General features: G+C 35.6%; 1 protein-coding gene and 1 long non-coding RNA gene across 2 annotated transcripts in view; one reads left to right on the top strand and one right to left on the bottom strand.

Moving 5' to 3' along the window:
• Positions 1–18727, bottom strand: part of LOC143186748 (UBA-like domain-containing protein 2) — a 77047-nt gene extending 58320 nt beyond the window's left edge. The window contains exon 1 of the mRNA XM_076390488.1: positions 18405–18727. Coding sequence (XP_076246603.1) covers positions 18405–18512 — 108 coding nt within the window. The 5' untranslated portion in view covers positions 18513–18727. The remainder of the gene's footprint in view (positions 1–18404) is intronic.
• On the top strand, positions 9620–12706 carry LOC143186900 (uncharacterized). Its single transcript, XR_013003119.1, has 3 exons — positions 9620–10227; positions 10326–10460; positions 11925–12706. It is a non-coding gene; the product is annotated as an uncharacterized LOC143186900 (long non-coding RNA).
• Positions 18728–19220: the final 493 nt, after the last annotated feature.

Here is a 19220-nt window from a genome sequence, read left to right as displayed (position 1 = left end):
TCTAATAGTAAAATGTATGACAAGGGAGGCTCACAAATTATGATCTCCAATTGTGCTTAAATTTTGCATGTAACTGGTAATTATAACTTGTAGTAGTAGAATATTATGTATGTAGACAGATAATTGAAAATATTAAATGAAAATTAACTGTAAATTTAAAATTTTGTTGTTTTTATATTCTTTCTGAACTCATATGATAAGAAATTAAGAGCTAACTCAATTTGAAATAAAAAAAATGAGGCGCAGAATTGAAAAATTGGTTATTTTCAAAATTTTCAAAATTCTAACGAAATCTTAAAATATGTGTGTAATACATATTTATGAGTAATATAGACTAAGTATACAAAAAATTTAAGCCAAATTGATGACTCAGGCGCGATATTATGCCTTCCCTCATTAATCACTGTCTGGACTCTTAATGATAGAATCTGAATATAAAGTAGTGATACAAACTGGTGACCCGTATTAAACAAACATTAAATTATGTATCAAGAATGAAGGAAAATAATGAAGAAGAATAATAAACAATTAATATCACAAAATAATACCAAACCATGACAATGTAAATCTTAAGAAACATATTTTCCTAGAAGCATTGAAAACTTATAACAATTCACAGGAAAAAGGAAGAATTGAATTTTTCATCTCTGATCCATAAAGTTTTATGATAATTCTTTGCTGCATGTACAATCGATCGATTATCAGAAAAACATCAATTGTTTTAATCAACGTCTTGGCGCGTAAATGCATTCGCTGTTTCAACACCAAAGCAACCGAATGGCTAAACGGCGCTTGATTACACAACGTTCGAACGATCCATGCCATGCCATAATTAAATAACTCGTACATACAACACGAATTGTGCATGTGCAAATAAAAAATCGCCTGTCACTCGTAATTAACAAGGTGGAACAAACGAAATATTTGTATAAACTCTTTTCGTCACCTTATTCCTAATTCAGACTGTTCATGTTCCTTCATAAAGAGGTTAATGGGTAATCATTTTTTCATGACGTATAAACTGTGCGTGGACAAACAATGTGCAGAAATTTTAAGTCCTGACAAGTGAAGTATAAACAGAGGTCTCCGAATAATAAACCGTAGCGATCGCTAGACAATAATGGAAACACTTTTGTCTGCGCAAGATATTGCCACTCTATACATATAGTAACAGACAATAAAGTTGAAGAACTAAAATTGGGTCGTTCTAAGACAGGGGATGAATTTTCTCTTTCCATCAGTCTGCTATTTCCTCTCATACCCACCACCACTTCAGGCCCAGTACTCTTTGGTGCAGCAGGCCCTGCTTCCTATGTTCTCATCAGCAGGACATCAATTGTCTATTCGATACACTCTGCAAGAGATCTACCTAAAACGTGGCTGAAAAAGTAAAGGATGCTTGGTATATGTATGTACATATACCAAGGAAGGGCTGCAGCATCAAAGGGTGTTGGGTCTGAAGAAGTGGTGGTCAGTGTGGGAGAGAACAGCAGACGAAGGAAAAGGAAAATCTGTTCCCTCTTTTTAGGTCACTATATTTAAGGATTTTATAAGAAGATTTGACAAATAACAATCAAATACTGATTACCATTTCTTTGTCACACGATTTTTTTAAAGATTAATCTGCCTAAGAGCCAGGCTAATCTAAGTCCACTTTTCTTCAAAATTGTGTTTTATACAGAATCTTATTGCTTTCTCTTTATTTTATTAGAATATCAGGAATCTAGTAAAATTACGTTATAAGCGAAAGACATTAAATAGTATGAACTACTTGAAATATTATGTTAAGAAATGGACCATCTCATATATTTTACCGCTCTCCTGAAAAATAACAAAACAGGACTTGGGTCGCTTTGAGTCTCAGATACAATTTTGCTATGGTGTTTATTGTTGCTTACAAATTATATAGTTCAGTTCTTTTCACAGGACTGAACATATCTTTGCGATGGAATCACTATTTTAGTTTAAAGACCTAGAACTGTGGCATATCTGAAGATTTTCAAGATTCGTTCGAATTCTTATGTAACTCTGTTTTCTCTTCCACCAAATCTTCTTCAGTCATTGTCATTTAAGACGGGAGAAACAAAGCAATAATTAAATTTATTACTACTCCACCTTCCCTTTAATATAAACAAAATGTACTAGAGAAAACAATGTTAGTCCCATGAACTGGGACTCACCTCAAGACTTCAGAAGCTGCTAGAGACCTGATATGAGCCTGTCCAGGGGGTTTCGAATAGGTCTGTCACTACTGACGAGAGTGCCAGAGGGAACTCCAAGGGTTCCATGCCCCGATCGGAATTTGCAGTTTTTCCTGCTTACGATGACAGATGCTAAACAGCTGCAATAATTCTGCAGCAACGAAATTCTTGTGCTCAAGAATACCGAAGACGACATGTCCTCATAATGAACCCACTCTCTCAATCTTCGCCAAAGCAATAGTATCTATACACTCGCGAAATGATATTACTGTGTCAAGTTACGACTGTATCTCTCGACAAAAATACCAGCAAGCTCTAAAAGAGATATTTTTCCTGCCATTAAATAACACAGGAAGAGGGATGATAAATTTTCCTTGACCTTCGCAGACTCAAAGACACAAGATTATCAACGATGAGAGACACTGACGGCGACAGAAACAGAACAGATGGACTCTGCCAGATGTCATAGCGATGGGTCGTCGTGATCTGCCGCGTCTTTAGCTTGGAACCTGACCTCTGCGAAGGATCCCGACTAGAACGACGCGACTTGGCGATTGGTGCAGCGATAACGATAACAATGGTCCTAGGAGCTACTTTGCGCGGTGGGCCATGCGAGTAATTAGATCCTGGGGATGTACTGAATGAGCCCAGACACGAAAACAAGGAAAAATATTTGGCACTCGGTCCACGTTTATAGGATACGAAACACCCGCTAAAAATACACGACCGCGAACGAAACGCCAATCTGAGTGATCAATATCGTAGGAGTTCCAACAAAGTTTGCTTACAGACCTGTGGTCTCACATTTGTGTACATACTGTAAATTAAAATTCAGTCGATTCTTTACTGTCTTTACGTCACGATTGTTAAACCATCGTTTCCTAATAAGCTGCGTTGGCACCAGGAAAAACAGTTAGGCTCTGTTTTTTTTTGAATTAACGAGTCTTCCAAGAAGCATGAGTAGTAAGATCAGCGATTTTAGAGAAAGCTTTTCTGGTGAATTTAGAACGAGAATTAACCAGTCACATGGTTTGACATTTTGACAGCATGTGTTAGTTTCGAATTCATCAGTTTAAATGTACAAATGGCAAAAAAGTGCAATGGCAAAAATCTAGTTATAAGTGTTCATGCAGGAAGTCTCATGAAGATGGAGAATATTTTTGGGAGACAAGTGCATCAAAATAAAAAATGAGTTTATGTGCGCATATGTTTGATAACACTTACAATAGCTCTTTATCGTTACCTGCATCTGTTGACTAAATGTTGCAACACGTTGCATATTTAATTTTCTTCAAGTATTACTGAAGCAACATTAGCGAAACAAATTGTAGTTATTTAAGCAAAGAAGAAAAGAGGTATGTTGGGACTGTTAAATAGGTACGCTTATTCATTTGTTCTTTGGACGTTGGAATAAAGGATGGTCCATGAGTCACTTTCCTATTTAGAAACTGACAATGAGTAACTTTTTGACATTTGTATTTCTTGTATCTTTGTTTTTGCAATGTAAAATCTGGGGAATGGAATTTTGTTTAGTTTGAATGCGGAAAATAGTGTCACATAAATGAACCTTATTTTGCATTTTCTAAGCATGAACTCTGACAGTTTTCCACATTTCAACTAAATCAGGTTAAACAAGATTCCATTTTCTACAATTTATGTTATACTAAAAATAAATAAAAATAACAAAAAAAAAATATTATATCACTAGTAAAGTAACATGTAAGGTAGCCTGTACTATAGCTAACTTTTGACTTGAAACATTTGCTAGGGTTGCCATCTTATAAACGAGAAGTTTCTAGCCTACCTCAAAATAGGATAAGGGTTCCAAATCCTTTAACTTTTCTTTTAATTATCATAAGGTACAAAATTCCAGCTTTCTGGTAGGCCAATCGAGATTAATAGCGACGTTAATGTAAAAATTCCAGCCAACCTGGTCCAATTCCACCTAGATGGCAACCCTATTTGTAACGTGTAATAGAACTAACAGAAATTTACTTCTCAAATAATTGAATCTTATCGTTACAACCACAACGTTTCAAGGATCTATCTGGGCAGAAATCGATGGTTTAGGTTCTGCTACCCATACTATATGTATATTATTGCAACTGTTGCAAATGGAAACTAATTTCTAGTATCCCTTTGAACGTACAAAACCTAAATATACAAATCTAGACAACATGTCCTCGCAATTGTGATATAACCAGGCGTCAATCCATATATGTCTACGTCATTTTGGTGTCTACGATTTATTTCAAGAAAATCTCCTACTTTTTGTTACCATTTCCTATTCACGCTATCTTGAAATTATTTAAAGCAGACGAGTTTTATATTCATGCACTCTTAAGCAGGCTGCATACTCTGAAATGTCTTACGAGATTGTATGCCTTTTATTTTTCCTCTTTGTCCTCCTCCTTTTCTTGACCAAGTTTCCATAAGATATGTTTCAGAGTGTAGCTCGCTTTATTCACGTCTCCGAGAACACAAAGGGACCCATCAACATGTGAAACATATTCTTGCTGTAAACTCATCGTTAGTGAACAATAAACCTATAACGAGAAAACACTGTGTCTTCCACTTCCATACAAATGCACGGCCGATTTGACCTTTTGTATACTTAATGGAAATGTGTAGAATAAAGCATAGACTCTGCCATTATTGATGCATCTGGATTTCGATTTTGTCAATTTTACAGTATGTGTACTAATTCTAGTGTACCATTTCTTTGCATTTCATTATTATTTATGGGTTAAGAGTGTTTTGTACTATCACTAAAAATAATTTAATATTTGGAAATATAAAATTTTTAAATAATTCCTTCTGTTATTATTATTAATTTTAGTTTTGCCGTACTATTTCCCAGAATTGTATAATTATTATCAAGTCAATTATCTAGATATAATTGGTAGGCATCTATATTTTTAAAATAACAAGTTCATGTGTGCTTCATGGAACAAATATTTTAAAAATGAGGTCTGTGTAAACATTTTTTGCATTAAATCTACAAGTTTCAATGTAATTTTTTATTATTCTCATTTTTCATTGTCATTCCTCACAAAAGAGGAATTTTCACGCTGAAACAGTATCTACAGTGTTTAGCAAACAAACCAATAGAATACGATTCTTTCATAAAATAACATCCACATGATTTCTGAATTAAAGTTTCAAAATTTATTTTCATAGCTATTTACTCCCTCAATTATTCTCCATTTTCCCTTAATTAATAATTTGTCCCTCATTCACTTCTGTTATCCCACATGAAAGTGTCCAGACCTGCTGGAGGCCCATCCCAATTTCAGCTCTCGTCTACGTGCAAAACTCATCGGATAATCATGAAGGCACCTCGTGTATTGTGCATTGACGTTGACGCAGTAGGGGTGAAACCAGGAGAGACGAAGACGGATAGAAAGAACCTCGGAGCAAGAAAGACAAAAAGAGAAGTGGAGAGACTGGAATGGTACCGGAGTAACGCAGACATGCCAGCAGTCATTAGAACCCATGTCGTAATCTGTTGTTAAACGCATTAGCAGCCGAGTAGAGAAAGTTTTCAGACAGAATTCAACGAACAGACTGAATTCTCTCACTCGTTTCCCTTGTTTCTCTGGCTCTGTATTCTCCTGAGAGACAACGCGGTCTGCCATTGCCGAGTCCTGTGTATTCTTTCGGCGGCATCGACGTGTTCGAGTCTTTGAAACGAAAGGAACAGAGGCTCCCGGCGCGCCACGAAATAAAGAGCCGTGTTGAGTCTCCCAGACATTGCTTATCGATTTCTCCGCTGATAATTATTCGAGAATGCGATCGATGACAGCGTGTGTATGTTTCGTCTACTGTTTTCGAAGATGGTTACGAAGCCGATTACGACACTGCCGCGATGCAGGTCACGAAGTTTAGGGTTTAGAGACATCCTGCTGGATGATTGGAAACACTTTCTCGTTCATCATTTCTGACAATGATAGAACTCGATAAATTCCTGTCTTTTTAGTTACTAAAAGAGGCGAAAGGAGGAATATGAAATAGAGTAGAAATATTGGATGCCAAAGTTTTGGTCCATGCATAGATAGGTTGTTTAGGATCTACATCATTTTTGCTTTTGAATTTTTTCCATGATCTGTAATCAGTAGGATCTACGACCATAAGTAACATGTGAGAATAAAAGTTATTGGGGGGTATTCTAGAAACTTTGAAGAGAATTTAAGAATACTGTGGACTTCTTGAAATATAAAAGCATAAAGAAACTGCGTTAACTTAGAGTTTAGAGGATCAAGTTTGCAGATGGTGTCAGTAAAAATAAGGTTGCAGACAGAGGATTGACAATAATTAGAAATTAAGTGCATGTTAGCAATCTTCCACAACAGTTATTATCGTTATTTCTTTGGTATAATGACGTTTTTTGTTTATGCATGTGCATACTGAAATGGAATTTATTTCCAATTTATCTTCTGATTTTCAGAGATATAAAAGAAGTGACTCATTCTATGCAGGTTATTTTTTGCAAAATACGTGATAAGTAGGTGACAGTTTCGTACACTTACACAATATTGTAGATTACAAATGATAGGAATGTTTAACAAAAATTAGTAGAAGCACTATAAAATGAACAAATAAATTAATTCAATACAAATCTGTTCAAAAGTGAAATTATAAATTTTTCGAATTCCTTGCATTTGTCAGATTAAAATAACCCAAATTCGTTACTGAATTATCGATTACTATTATCACCAATTATTGAATATTCTTGTAGCATAAACATTCATAAAATTTAACATTTTCTCAACATTTGTAGGAACTATATTATTTAAAAGAGTGTATGTCAAACTTCAGCAGGACAAAAATCGTAAAAAAATTCAACAATTTATCTGTTCACGAAATTATGTGATGCTTGGTATTATTTTCATCAACGAAATCTAAGGAAAACATTACATTTACATTTTCCTGTTTTCAATGATTGTTCATATCTTTATCTTTCTCATTGTCAGTCAAGCACTTGGTGCCGGTTCCCACATGCTAAGTAAACAAAAAGAAATCGTAAAACTGATTCTATATCAGATTAACCAGGGCAAAAATTATCACCTTATCCCTGAGACACTGTGCTTTGCACGTGCCATAAAATGTCTAACGAGTATAATACAGCAGTCAGAGTGATTATTAATTCTTTATCAATGCCAAATAAAAATTGATTGCTGCATGTTTTCTGTGCAGTTTTACGATTGTCGTAAAAAAAGTACGAAAGAAGTAACTAAAGTAGCCAGAGTAGGACACAGTATATTATCTGCTGGTTATCTCAGAAAATGTTTCAGATGATCAATAATTAATTTTATCTACATACATGTCTTGATCGAGCAAAGATTTTTATTTGTGTATACATGTAGCAATTTGCAAATGCACGAGCTTCTGCAATTGCTTCTACAGATGATAAGATCATCTGCTTTCTGTTACTTTTAACATCTAATAAGAGCAAGAATTATCAGTTCTGAAAACATTTGTAAAATTGAAATTAATAAGAAGTATTATTTACTAAATGCAGTCCCTGACGCAGCTACAAATAAGAGTATAAATTAATTACCATCAAAATTTAGAAGAATTAGATTAAAAGTGAAGTGATAAATATACTTTAGTACTTAATATTTCATATCTATTTACAATCAATAAAAATAAAATTTTGCAGTTCAAGAAACTAGATCATTAAAAAGTGGAACTTTGAAAATTATTTTTCATTCTTCAATTTGAGTTTCTCAATATAAATAAGGATGTTTACCTAATACAGTTTAATAAAAGTTGGTAACTGAACATTTTTTAAAAATGTTCAGACTCGAAATATTCAAAAACGAAGACTCATAGAGTACTAGAGCTTATGTTTTTAGTTATACTTTATATTATGTCTTTCGTTCGTTTTTACACCAAGAATTATTCTTTTTTATAAGAAATATCTGCAACATTTTCTGTGTTCCTCAATACTTATTTCTTCAAAGCGTAGATATATTAAAGTTAAAAGGTGACGGTGTCCAAAGCGCTAAAGTTCTTGCTTTCAATGATCCTCTTCTAACAGTTACAATTAGAGAGTGAATCACAAGAATTCTTGTGCTAAATAATCCAAACGTAAAACATGGGTCACGAGTTTTCTCGCCTTCAGTTCTCCTTGAATGAAATGAGCGGATTCAGCAATGAGTACTTACGTACTTTGCAGTACTTCATGAAATTTCTGCTTAAAACAAGTAGTTTCCAGCTTGACTTTCATTCAGAATTTTAAATGAAACTTCATAGCCTGAATTAGTTAAATTGTTCCAAAAGAGGTACCAAAAAGGAGCAGTAAAGTAAGTGTACTAGATTTAATTACAATATAGAAATTTACGTCTCAGAAGATATGAAAGTTTAAATGATAATTAAATCAGAGTTAGAAATAAAATCTCAATTGTCTGAACATCAACTGAGAATAATTAGGATACAAGAATGAAGAAGATTCTAGAAAATTTTTTTAAGGAATCGTTTTTTTTTTTCTTTCAAAATTATTGTTTCTGACTAATATTAATCTTAATAAGATATTTGAAAAGATGTGATCTTCTGTAGTGTTCGAATATAATTGCAATATTTTTAAAATAATATGGATACGTTTAACTAATGCATATGATTAAAACATTAATAACAATATGAATTACTATAATTTGCTAAAATATTCTAATTGTAAATGTTTTTACAATTATATATTGTATGTAGATTGTAAATTTTGTGCAACAAACTACAAAATATTTACACACATAATGTAAGAAAATGTATGTACATATAAAATAACGAAAATAATAATTTCTTTAAGTGTCCTTATGAAAACATGAATTTGCATAAACTCCCACAGTCTAGTTATATTCCTACAAAAGTCTTCTAAAATATTACAAACTCATGAGAGCTCAAACATCTACACATGCTACATATATCTATCACTCGCTTCCCTTTATAATTACTTTTCTCAAGGAAATCGCAAACTAAACTTGAAAACAATGGACACCAATCAGCAGAAAGACTAGGACCATAAAAGCAACTGTAGAATAATACCAGATATTCATAGTACATTCATCCCTGAATCCGTTCACTTTGCGTATTCAAAGACGACTAACAATGAACCCAAGAAAAGCCATGACCCGACCTTTACATTTGTTTTCTCCACGTCGAAAAGGAAAAACTCATCTCGAAGCGAACTTCCAAGAAAACGTGGGAAGTCGTTTACGACGTAGCACGAAGAGAGGGATAAGATGACATTTCTTTCGCAAGCTGATGCAATAACAATATAGCAACAGAATGGCAAATATCGAAGGATCCTCCGCTCGGTTCTTATGAAACTTTATATTTGAGGCGCAAGCGAGATTACAATTTAGCGTCTAGCTTCGTGTTGTAATCGCTTCGTAAACACGGCGCAGAATAACCAATCTAATCTCGCAACCTATCATTTGGGAACTAATTGCGAATTAACACGTCCGCCGTCGGTGTTGGCCATCGGTGACCGCCACCGCAAACTTCGATTAAAATACAGTAGTGTCCGCTTAGTTGGTCGCATTTCTGACCGATTAGTTGGCTACTGCTATTCCCCGTCGGTGCTTGGAACTTGCTTCGCAGAACGACACCCAAGCTCGGTTGTTTCGACAATCTGTTGCTATGTAGCTCGAGAGCTGAGTGCTTCGCGCTGAGTCTCGATATCTGAGTCAATATTTCTCGCCCGCTAATTACTTGCTGAGATATGGCTCTGGTGTGAGGACAGCTAAGCGGGCGCTACTGCATTTGTGATAAGCTGGCAATTAGGCTCCTATGTGAATGAGAAAATTAGGAAGGTGTTTGTTACCAAAGTGTAGTTAAAATGGAGAATGGAGAATGGAGATTGGAGCTGAGATAATTATGGCATTAATCGTTTAATCTCTAGCTGATATTTATCTTACAGTATTTATACGATCTCTATTTCTGTATGTTGAGATGTGTAAGAAATATCTGTTGATAAGTTTCAGAAACTGGCAAGCCCAAAATTGGGGATTGTTTATATGTATAATCTGTAAGTTGTAAATCAGTTTTATCAGCTGAGGATTAAAATATACAGTGTGATAAAGTTTCGATGTAAATGACTAGATCTTTTTAATAAATTTATCACAGGTTTTTGAGTGTGAATAATATTCAATGAATAATGAAGAATTAGTACTTCTGGATTCCATAAAAAGTAATGGTGTGACCAAGAATATGAATATTCATGGACAATTAACATGGACTTCACAGTCAAATATGGAAGAGGTATATTTTAATTTGGGTATACATAAGTAACATCAGAATTTGAAAACTTTCATTCCCTTGACACTAACGCGAATTTGGGCACTGTTTATTTGAAATGAAATAACAAAGGAGAGAAACAAATAATTACGAAAGAAAGAGTTGAATGTATTGTCTTGAAATTTAAGTTGAATACTGAAGATATTATTTCTATACATTAAATCTCTTGTAAAAAATAAAGAACTTTCTTGGAGATAGTACTGTCTACTTGCAAAAACTTGGAAAAACATGACAGGCGCATTTCTTCTTGTCTGCATGATGTTTCTTTCTTTGTTTTGATTTTTTATTTACTTTTCAAAGTTCATTGTATATTCATTACAATTAATTACGATTCCATTTCGCTTTTTGTGTCCATTCAGTGATTACTGAAATGTCATCGATGTAATGAGAGAACGTTTGATGCCTGAGACCATATTTATGCAATTATGCATTACTTTAATTACGAATATAGGTACATAGTTTTCCACAGTTTTCTGTTATAAACATGGACAGTGTGTTCTATTGATTAAAATAGAAGCAAAATGTCACGTAACGAGAGGTCTATTAATGCTTCATTAAAAAGTTGGAACAACATACTGAAACGTGACATGAACTTTATCTTTGTATCCATTTTAAAATATCATTCCTTTTTATTAATGCAAGCCTCAGGTCAACGTATTATTCAATTACTTATACACTTATAGATAGAAATTCGTCGCGATTTTATCCAATTTTATCTAATTTAATTAACTCATTTTAAGTAGATATTTTTGATCTATAAACGACTTCTGAGAGTGACTCCTATAAAAGAACATCTAGTTTAGACAACGTGGTTTTCTGCCTGATTCGGTAATATTGCCGAATCGCTAATAAGGCAACGTTCACACGATTCTATATCTTCACAGAAAATTCAACTCTCACGTTTATACCTACTTCTTTTGCCTGTTTGCTCATTCTGCCATTAGCAATCTGGCGAAATATGTGAACATTGCTTTCTGTTACTACTGATTCGGCAAAATTACCCAACCGGTTGAAAAACTGCATCGCTTGAACTAGCTGTGAAGATATGAGGTCAAGTGACCTAGGCGGCCAAGCGACAGGACTCTCAACCAACTAACTATTAGACTTGTATTCATTTTGTCAATTGTTTAACTTCGTTACCAGCCGAATTAACAGCACAATATTTAGTAAATACCATAAAAATTACATATCTGACAGTGCCCTTTATTGACCTAAGAGAAATAGATAGTATTCATATTCAGCACACTTCAGATTTTTGTTATAATTTTTTAATGAAGCATAGCTTTCAAACGATGATACACAAAGTGATGATAAAGGTGTCCCTTTTTCCCATTTGTAAAAGAAAGAATGGACTGGAACACAAAAATAATGCAACTCTCCAGAATTACTGCGTAGACCTGAGGATAACAGTGTTATAACACTTGACAGGAATGTGAGCCTAACTGATTGTAGCGTAATAAGACAACCTACTGTGAGACACAATCAGAAAGATGAAGCACAGGTATTTTCGAATCGGTTGTATCTGCTAATGGGTGTCTATAGCATCTTGTGACAAAGATAGGAGCAGGTGGAGCAACCAATGAACCCCATTTGACCCCTGCCCTGGGGACATTCTCCAGCTATGCATAGTGCTTATGATGAAAAACATGTAATTTAGCAGCCAGATAGAGATTAGATCCTTAACCATTCGTCAACGTTTAGATGATTTAGGGCACAGTCCTTGTTACTTTTTTAAAGTTCTTTGTAGAGATTAAAAAGAACTTAAAAGAAACAGTGTAAAATTTACAAAGAAAAATTATTAGACTATATCTCTGGCGAACATAAATAACCCAGATTGTTAACAGTGTTGGTAACAAAATGATTGCTGACGAAAAGTTATAAATATTGTAAAGAAGTTTAATATCGCAAAAGTAATTACTGTATTATCCTTAAAGTTCTATTTCCTTATTCTAATAGCTGGGATACGAGACGCTCTACTGTATCTTTTTATTATTATTATTATTCACGCTTCATACTTTTGTTGCAACTTCTTTATACAGTGTGTTTGGACTGTGTGTTATATAGCATTATGATACAAGTTTTAACTATAGAACATACTAAATAGAAGTTGCTTTTCGTCAAATGACCCTGCACCAGAAAACTGTAGGACATCCTCTATATGTAACTTCTTCATTACAAAATATCTATTAAACCTCAATTTATTCAGTTCAGTACATACTTTTAAAGATACCTGAAAAAACTCCTTTTCCAAATCCAAAGGACTCTCCCCTGGAAACTTCTAGGATACCCTGCATAACTTTTTCATTATAAAAGATGTGCATTAAACCTCAATTAACTCAGTTCACTACACACTTTTAAGAAAAAGTCCAAAAAAGATCTTCTCTCCAATCCAAGACTCTCTCTCTCCCTTAACACTGGAGGACATTCTAATGTAACTTCTTCACAATAAAGATCACAACAAAGATCGCTAATTGGAAGCAACTACTAGAAAGCAATATAATAGCAACAACAATCGTTCTTTTTCTATCTAATGAATACCAAGACAGTCGATACCTATACCGACGTGAAACTTCCAGCGATTGTACCTCAATCCATAGAAGTCTAAATGCATCTACCATAAAGTTCAGTACACACTTTCAAAAAACTCTGACGCGAGAAAAGTTCCTTCTTTCCCCAATGATCACTTGAAACAACCTTCCTCCAAAACCCTACAGGTCACCCCGTATAACTTTTTCATCACAAGACCCGTACCAAACCTCAATTCATTACTTTTAAAAAAGTCTGCAAAAAGACCTTCCCTCCCAACCCAGGCTCCCTTCCTCCAAAACCCCTCTTCCCACTCCGCGTCTGAACTAATCCCAGCCCCAGCGATCTCTCATAAACAGGTTCCATAATCTGTCCGCGTTCTGAATAAGGAGAATCAGCCGCGACGGATTTAGAGCGACCAAGCGAAACACCCTACGCCCCGACTGAACGCGTTAATTCAGTCGGCTACTTAGGTATCGTTCTTTTCGTGCTCCACTTCGCCGAATTCCCAGCGACCAAAGAACACGTAGCGTTTGCGAAAGAAAACGCTCGATAACGACCGCCTCGGATAAGATACTAATTGTTGAAAGGCCAGCGCAGGTTCTTGACCGCATTGTGTACATATATCACGTGAAAGTACGAGAGACGTAAACTTGGCGAATTTCGGATAGTGGCAGAGAGGAATAAAACGACCGTATCACCCCAGCAAACCAATGGCCAAGTGTATCAGCCACTCCGTTTGTTTTATTCGGTTGTTGTTCCACGATGACACTGAAATTTTCGTCGTACGCTGCCTTTATCGCTGAATATTATTCGGAGTGCCATAAAGCAAGGTGAAAGCGCAGGTCGCTTTAATCGGGGTCGGATATGAATAAACGCGAGCAACTGAATTACGAATTCCGTTTAAAATTCGCTTATGCCTTCAGAGAACCCGTGGCTGCCCGACGGGCAAGATGTCGTAATGTTCGACCTACGATTCGAGAGACAACACTACTACTAGCGTGATGTGACACGCGTGCTGCCACGTACCGGGTGTTCACGAATTGTTGAGTACACATGGTGTGGAGATTCCTCTTGATAAACTGAAAGTTTCGAGTAAAATGGTTTTGCACGAGCCTTCGTGATGGGTATCAGGGAACTGATCTTGGAGATTTAGTTTTCACGTGACTGAACTAAATATTGTTAGGCTGAGACGTAGGTAGGATTGGGTTGATGTTTAGAAGTGGGAACCTTGCTCGTGCCAGAAACGCGCTGTTCGTTTGCTAAACTGCGGATGTTTATGCAAATTCGTGTTGTTTTTCAATGTTATTACAGAAATGGGACTTAAACGGAGACTTGTTTTATTCTTTAAATGTTATATTTTGACTGTAGATTTTTGTGCAACTTCATATCTTCATAAAGACAGTTAAAGAAATGCAATCTAAATAAAAACTTGCTTCATCTGCAAAATACTATAATTATTTTTCATGCTTTCTATATTTTTGAATATTATATGCATTCTGCAACTTTTTACACATTTCAAATTTCCATAAATGCATAAAAATCCGTGGTCTATTTACATTATAAGGTGTATCTTAATTAGAAAATGTATATTTTTACATATTATGTCAATTATGTACTGTTTGCTCACTTAAATTTCTTAGAAATACAAACTTTTCTGCAGCCTTGTTGTTGCATTTTAGATATTCAGTTTACATTTGTGCCGCCAATTATGAAAGTGATCTAAATCGAAAATCTAAAGAAATTCAATTTATTACTTATTTTGTAATGTAAATTGAAGCAACACCAAATAAGAGACAAGTCAAATTTTTTTAAATTGTTGCCTTAGACCACTTTCCTAATTATTTAGACACAATAATTTGACAATAATAAATTAGATACGAATCTTTAAAATATATTAAATTTTAGGTAATTAAATCTCTTTAATAATACTAAATAGAACTAACAGCATAGTATTTCCTGATCTAACGCAAATTTTTCAATTTAATCAATTTAAGCAGTCCTAGTTTTGACCGCATAGAATCAATCATAGATTGCGTATTATTCTGCAACGCATGTGTGTTATAACGCAATACACTACAAGTACGTGCAAAAATGGAATCCATTGCTTTATTATTAAAAAATTATGTATGTTTACTTCGGCCAGATTTTCTCTATAATTTATCCGAATATGCATTTTCATTCGTCATCTATTTACATGCTAATTCTACATAAAATTTACATACTAATTTTACATAAAATGTTATTTTTATAACAATTAAGCATTTATACTTTAGCATTTTTGTGTACATATAATAGACTGTTTAAAATATGCATCAGGAGTAAATACACATACAGGGTGCTTCAAATAACTCTCGTCAGAAAGTTTTAAGACTTTTCTTAAATGTTATAAAGAAGTTATGTTAAAAAAAAAAAGTTGAAGATTTAATTCTACATTATTTTCATAAAGCAGAATTTTGTTACTTGAACTTCTTTCGATGACATAAATGTTTACTGTTGTTCTTTTTTTAATGATACATATAATTTTCATCAGAGCATATCATATTAAATTCAACAATCATAAATACATTATGAAAAGCAAGATATTCCGGATTTGTCCATAATTTTAAATGCAATAAAACGAAAGTAGTAATTAAACTACAGATGTTTATGCATTTCTAGGAAATTTAAATGAGCGAAAAGTGCAGAATGCATCCAATAAGAAAAATTATACAAAAGATCCAAAGTAAAAAAGTCATAATACTTGGAAAGTGCACCAAATCTCTACTTAAGATTCATTTCTTCAGTTATATATATTTATGAACGTATGAATCTACATAAACATTCACACTGTAATAATGCCAATTACTGCTTTATATGGAATATTTTGTATATGCTTTTTCTGTTACTCCAATAATAAAAACCGAGTACTGAAAGTTGTTAGAAATTGTATTCGTTGGGAAAACTAATAATTAATTACATTAAAAACTTAACACAGTCCAGAAACATTTTACATCTACTTGTTTGTCTATTTACATTCTTCATAATAAAATATATACATTCCGTTATTTTTGTAGCCAATAATTTCGCAGAATGTGTTTCGTATAAATTGTATTTTATTTTAAAACCAGTTTCCTTTAACTCACAATAGTCAGAGTGTTAATAAAAATATAGTACAGTTTCACACAATAATAATTTAAAGACATCAAAGTATGTACACTATTCATGTTTAATAATACTTAGATTTTTAATTATACGCTATTTTGTATCATTTAATAGTGTGAAAAATAAAAAAAATGTGTAGAACATTTATGGACAGGACGCGCTAAAAACAAAAACAATGAAAAACGTTCATATTTATCGAAAATATTTAGTTTTTTAATTAAACATTATTTTGTAAATCAACTCACTTTTAAACGTGTAGTGTGATAAAATAGCGTATAGCTAAAAAATAAAGTATTTTTTTAATTATGAAAGTAGTCTAAAAACAACAAATCTAAAAATGTTGTATTTATCACTTCCCAGATGGCACACGATGTCTTGAAGACGTCTATTTTATGTTCATTTTATGCCTGAACGTCTTACGACATAATTTAGACGTCTTAAAAACATCCAGGAGCGTACATCTTAAAGACTTGCAAAGTCTACGTCTATAAAACGTCTTAAAAACGTCTAATTTTTGTCTGAACGTCTTATATACGTAACTTGGACGTCCTTAAAACGTCTTATAAATCTTTCTTAAGACGTCCTAAAGACATACTGATTTGTAACATCGGACGTCTCAGAGACGTCTTTTGGACATTTCCTGGACTTTACTGGATGTTTCTAAGACGTTTTTAAGATGTCCCTGTGCTATTTGGGTTATTTGGTGTTGCATCGATTAACATTACAAAATAAGTGATACTGACAAATTCACCTTTTTCCATTTGTTACTTTTGAACCACTTTTATAATTACCAACACATATGTATACACACATGTTTCTTACTGTTTTCGTATCTGGAACCTAGTCTCCAAAAATGCTCTGTATTTTAGTTATTCCATACACATCTTGAAGGAATATTTTAGACAATATAAAATACCATGTAACTAAAAAATTAAGCCATCTTTTTTCTTCATTTGGATATCTATCACCTACATCCTATTAATGTACCACATTTTCTTGTCACCCTGTATATTTTAAACCCCTGCAAACGTGCATTCGAGCACTATTTAATGATTTTCATCTGACTGCAGACGAGTACACTGGCATTTGTTTACATCAAGTGGAATGATTCAGTCAGCCGAGCAGTTTGTTTTCCTTCAATTTCAGTAAACCGGCACCGACTCCAACATAATAACAGGTTGACTCACCAATTGAACTTTCATAAATTTACATACAAACGGACTGTCAACTCGCAGGTGTGCAGCATACATACATCAGCCGAATAAAATGGAGTCTAATTTCCATAAAACGAAGATGGCCTTCGACAGAAAAAACAACTAGGTAGATCAATACACCCGAAAACTGTGCCGCAAACAAAATTATTACTTCCACTTGCTGCACACGCGATGTCAGCATTGTTTTCATCGTTAACGATCGAACACATTAACAGTGTTACATTCGAAAAAGTCGACCGCTGTATACCTACAAACCAACGATAAGTATTTTAAGCCTCATCCACGGGCATCTAATTTTAAGACACAAAGACTGCTTAAAATCATTGATATTAAATAATTACAAAATTAATACTAAGTAACGAGGTAAGACATCGTATTCCCAACTTTCATTACAAAGCCTTCTATACTTAAACAAGAACTACATTAAAAATCTAGTTATCACGTGGAGTCTACCAGACTCTCAACACTCAAACCTTAAGTCCCCAAAATTTGGGGACTTAAAACGACTTAAAACGAAACAATACGCATCATCAAAACCCAGTGAAAAGCTTCGTTAAACGTCTGTCGAAACAGGCCAAAGGCTGTGCGTGAACGAAAACAAACAGAAGCCGCGACAGCGTGTAAACCCGAAAGCGGTCGTGTCCCGACATAACCTTGACGGGACACGAGCCATCCGCTGTCCCGAGCAAAACCTCTTAGCAACATCGTACGATTTTTATGAATGGGCCCGAGCCTCGGTGGCAGCGCATTCGCTCATTGACTCGGGCAGCAACGAATCGCAATAATTGCGTATCGATCGCGCGAGGAACGTGCGTGACAACCGGCAGCGGGGCACACGCACGTCCCCGCGGATCGATCCGCGGCGTTCAACACGCTCGAACACGCGTAAAATTTTCGCGTGTAATCGGCGACAGCCTGCGTACGGTCCGCCATTTTCGCTGCTTTGTTTACGTAGCCGCGTATCGAGCCGCGGCGGGCGTGGACACGCCGAAGTTCACGTCTGAAAAAGGACGCGTTCTCTCACCTCGAACTGCCAGTGTGCCGCCTGCAGCAACTGTTTCGCCTGTTCCCTGGCGCAACCCGCGGCCAGCACGAACTGATTGATCATCACTTGCTCGCGAAGGGCGTCCATTTTTTCGTCACGTCTCCCTGGGTAGGGCGAGGAGCAGAAGGGCGACGGGATAACACGCGAGGACACGAGCACGGCGCAGCCTTCCGTGTCGCCGGGCTTTAACTCTGCCTCCGAGCGGTTCCGTTCAGACGCGAGCGCTGCCTACGAGCGGCGAGCAGCCTCTTGTTTTCAAAACTAAGCTCATCGCGGACGGCGACGGGCGCTGCGGGTCGCGGAAACGTGAGAGGCGAGGACGGCGTGACGTCACTGGCTGCTCTATTCGCGAGCCGCCGTGCCGCCTCCCCTGTTTGGGAGCGTTCCCTTCGCCGTGCGCCCTCCCCCTTCCGATTGTTTATTTTCGAGGGTAATAAACAATGCAAAAGCCGCGGCGATGAATGACGGGGGCCCGCGACGAGGGTCGTTGCTCCTTCGCTGGTGTTCAAACGAACCCTTGCTGCGCTGAATAACGCGTTTCGAGGAACGAATCGGATCTGAGGATTTTCACGCAGAAATAGATAATACGATTTCGCGTTTCGTTCGCTGGGAATACCTATTAGGTCACCCACCTCGGTTCGAGAAATATCGGTTTGGTTGCGTGGGCTCTGACACGAGGATGTTTTGTAGGTTTGCAAGCCTGGTTGGGTGGATTTCTGACGCGTGAGGAGGACTCTGACTTACCGATTGTCGGTAAAGGAGGGAGGATCGCTGTTGGCGCGGTTGTTTGTTTGA

Source organism: Calliopsis andreniformis, unplaced genomic scaffold, assembly GCF_051401765.1.
Source record: "Calliopsis andreniformis isolate RMS-2024a unplaced genomic scaffold, iyCalAndr_principal scaffold0022, whole genome shotgun sequence".
In the NCBI taxonomy this organism is placed as follows: Eukaryota; Metazoa; Arthropoda; class Insecta; order Hymenoptera; family Andrenidae; genus Calliopsis; species Calliopsis andreniformis.
The sequence above is the reverse complement of the archived record's forward strand: the minus strand, read 5'-3'. Positions and strand labels throughout refer to the sequence as shown.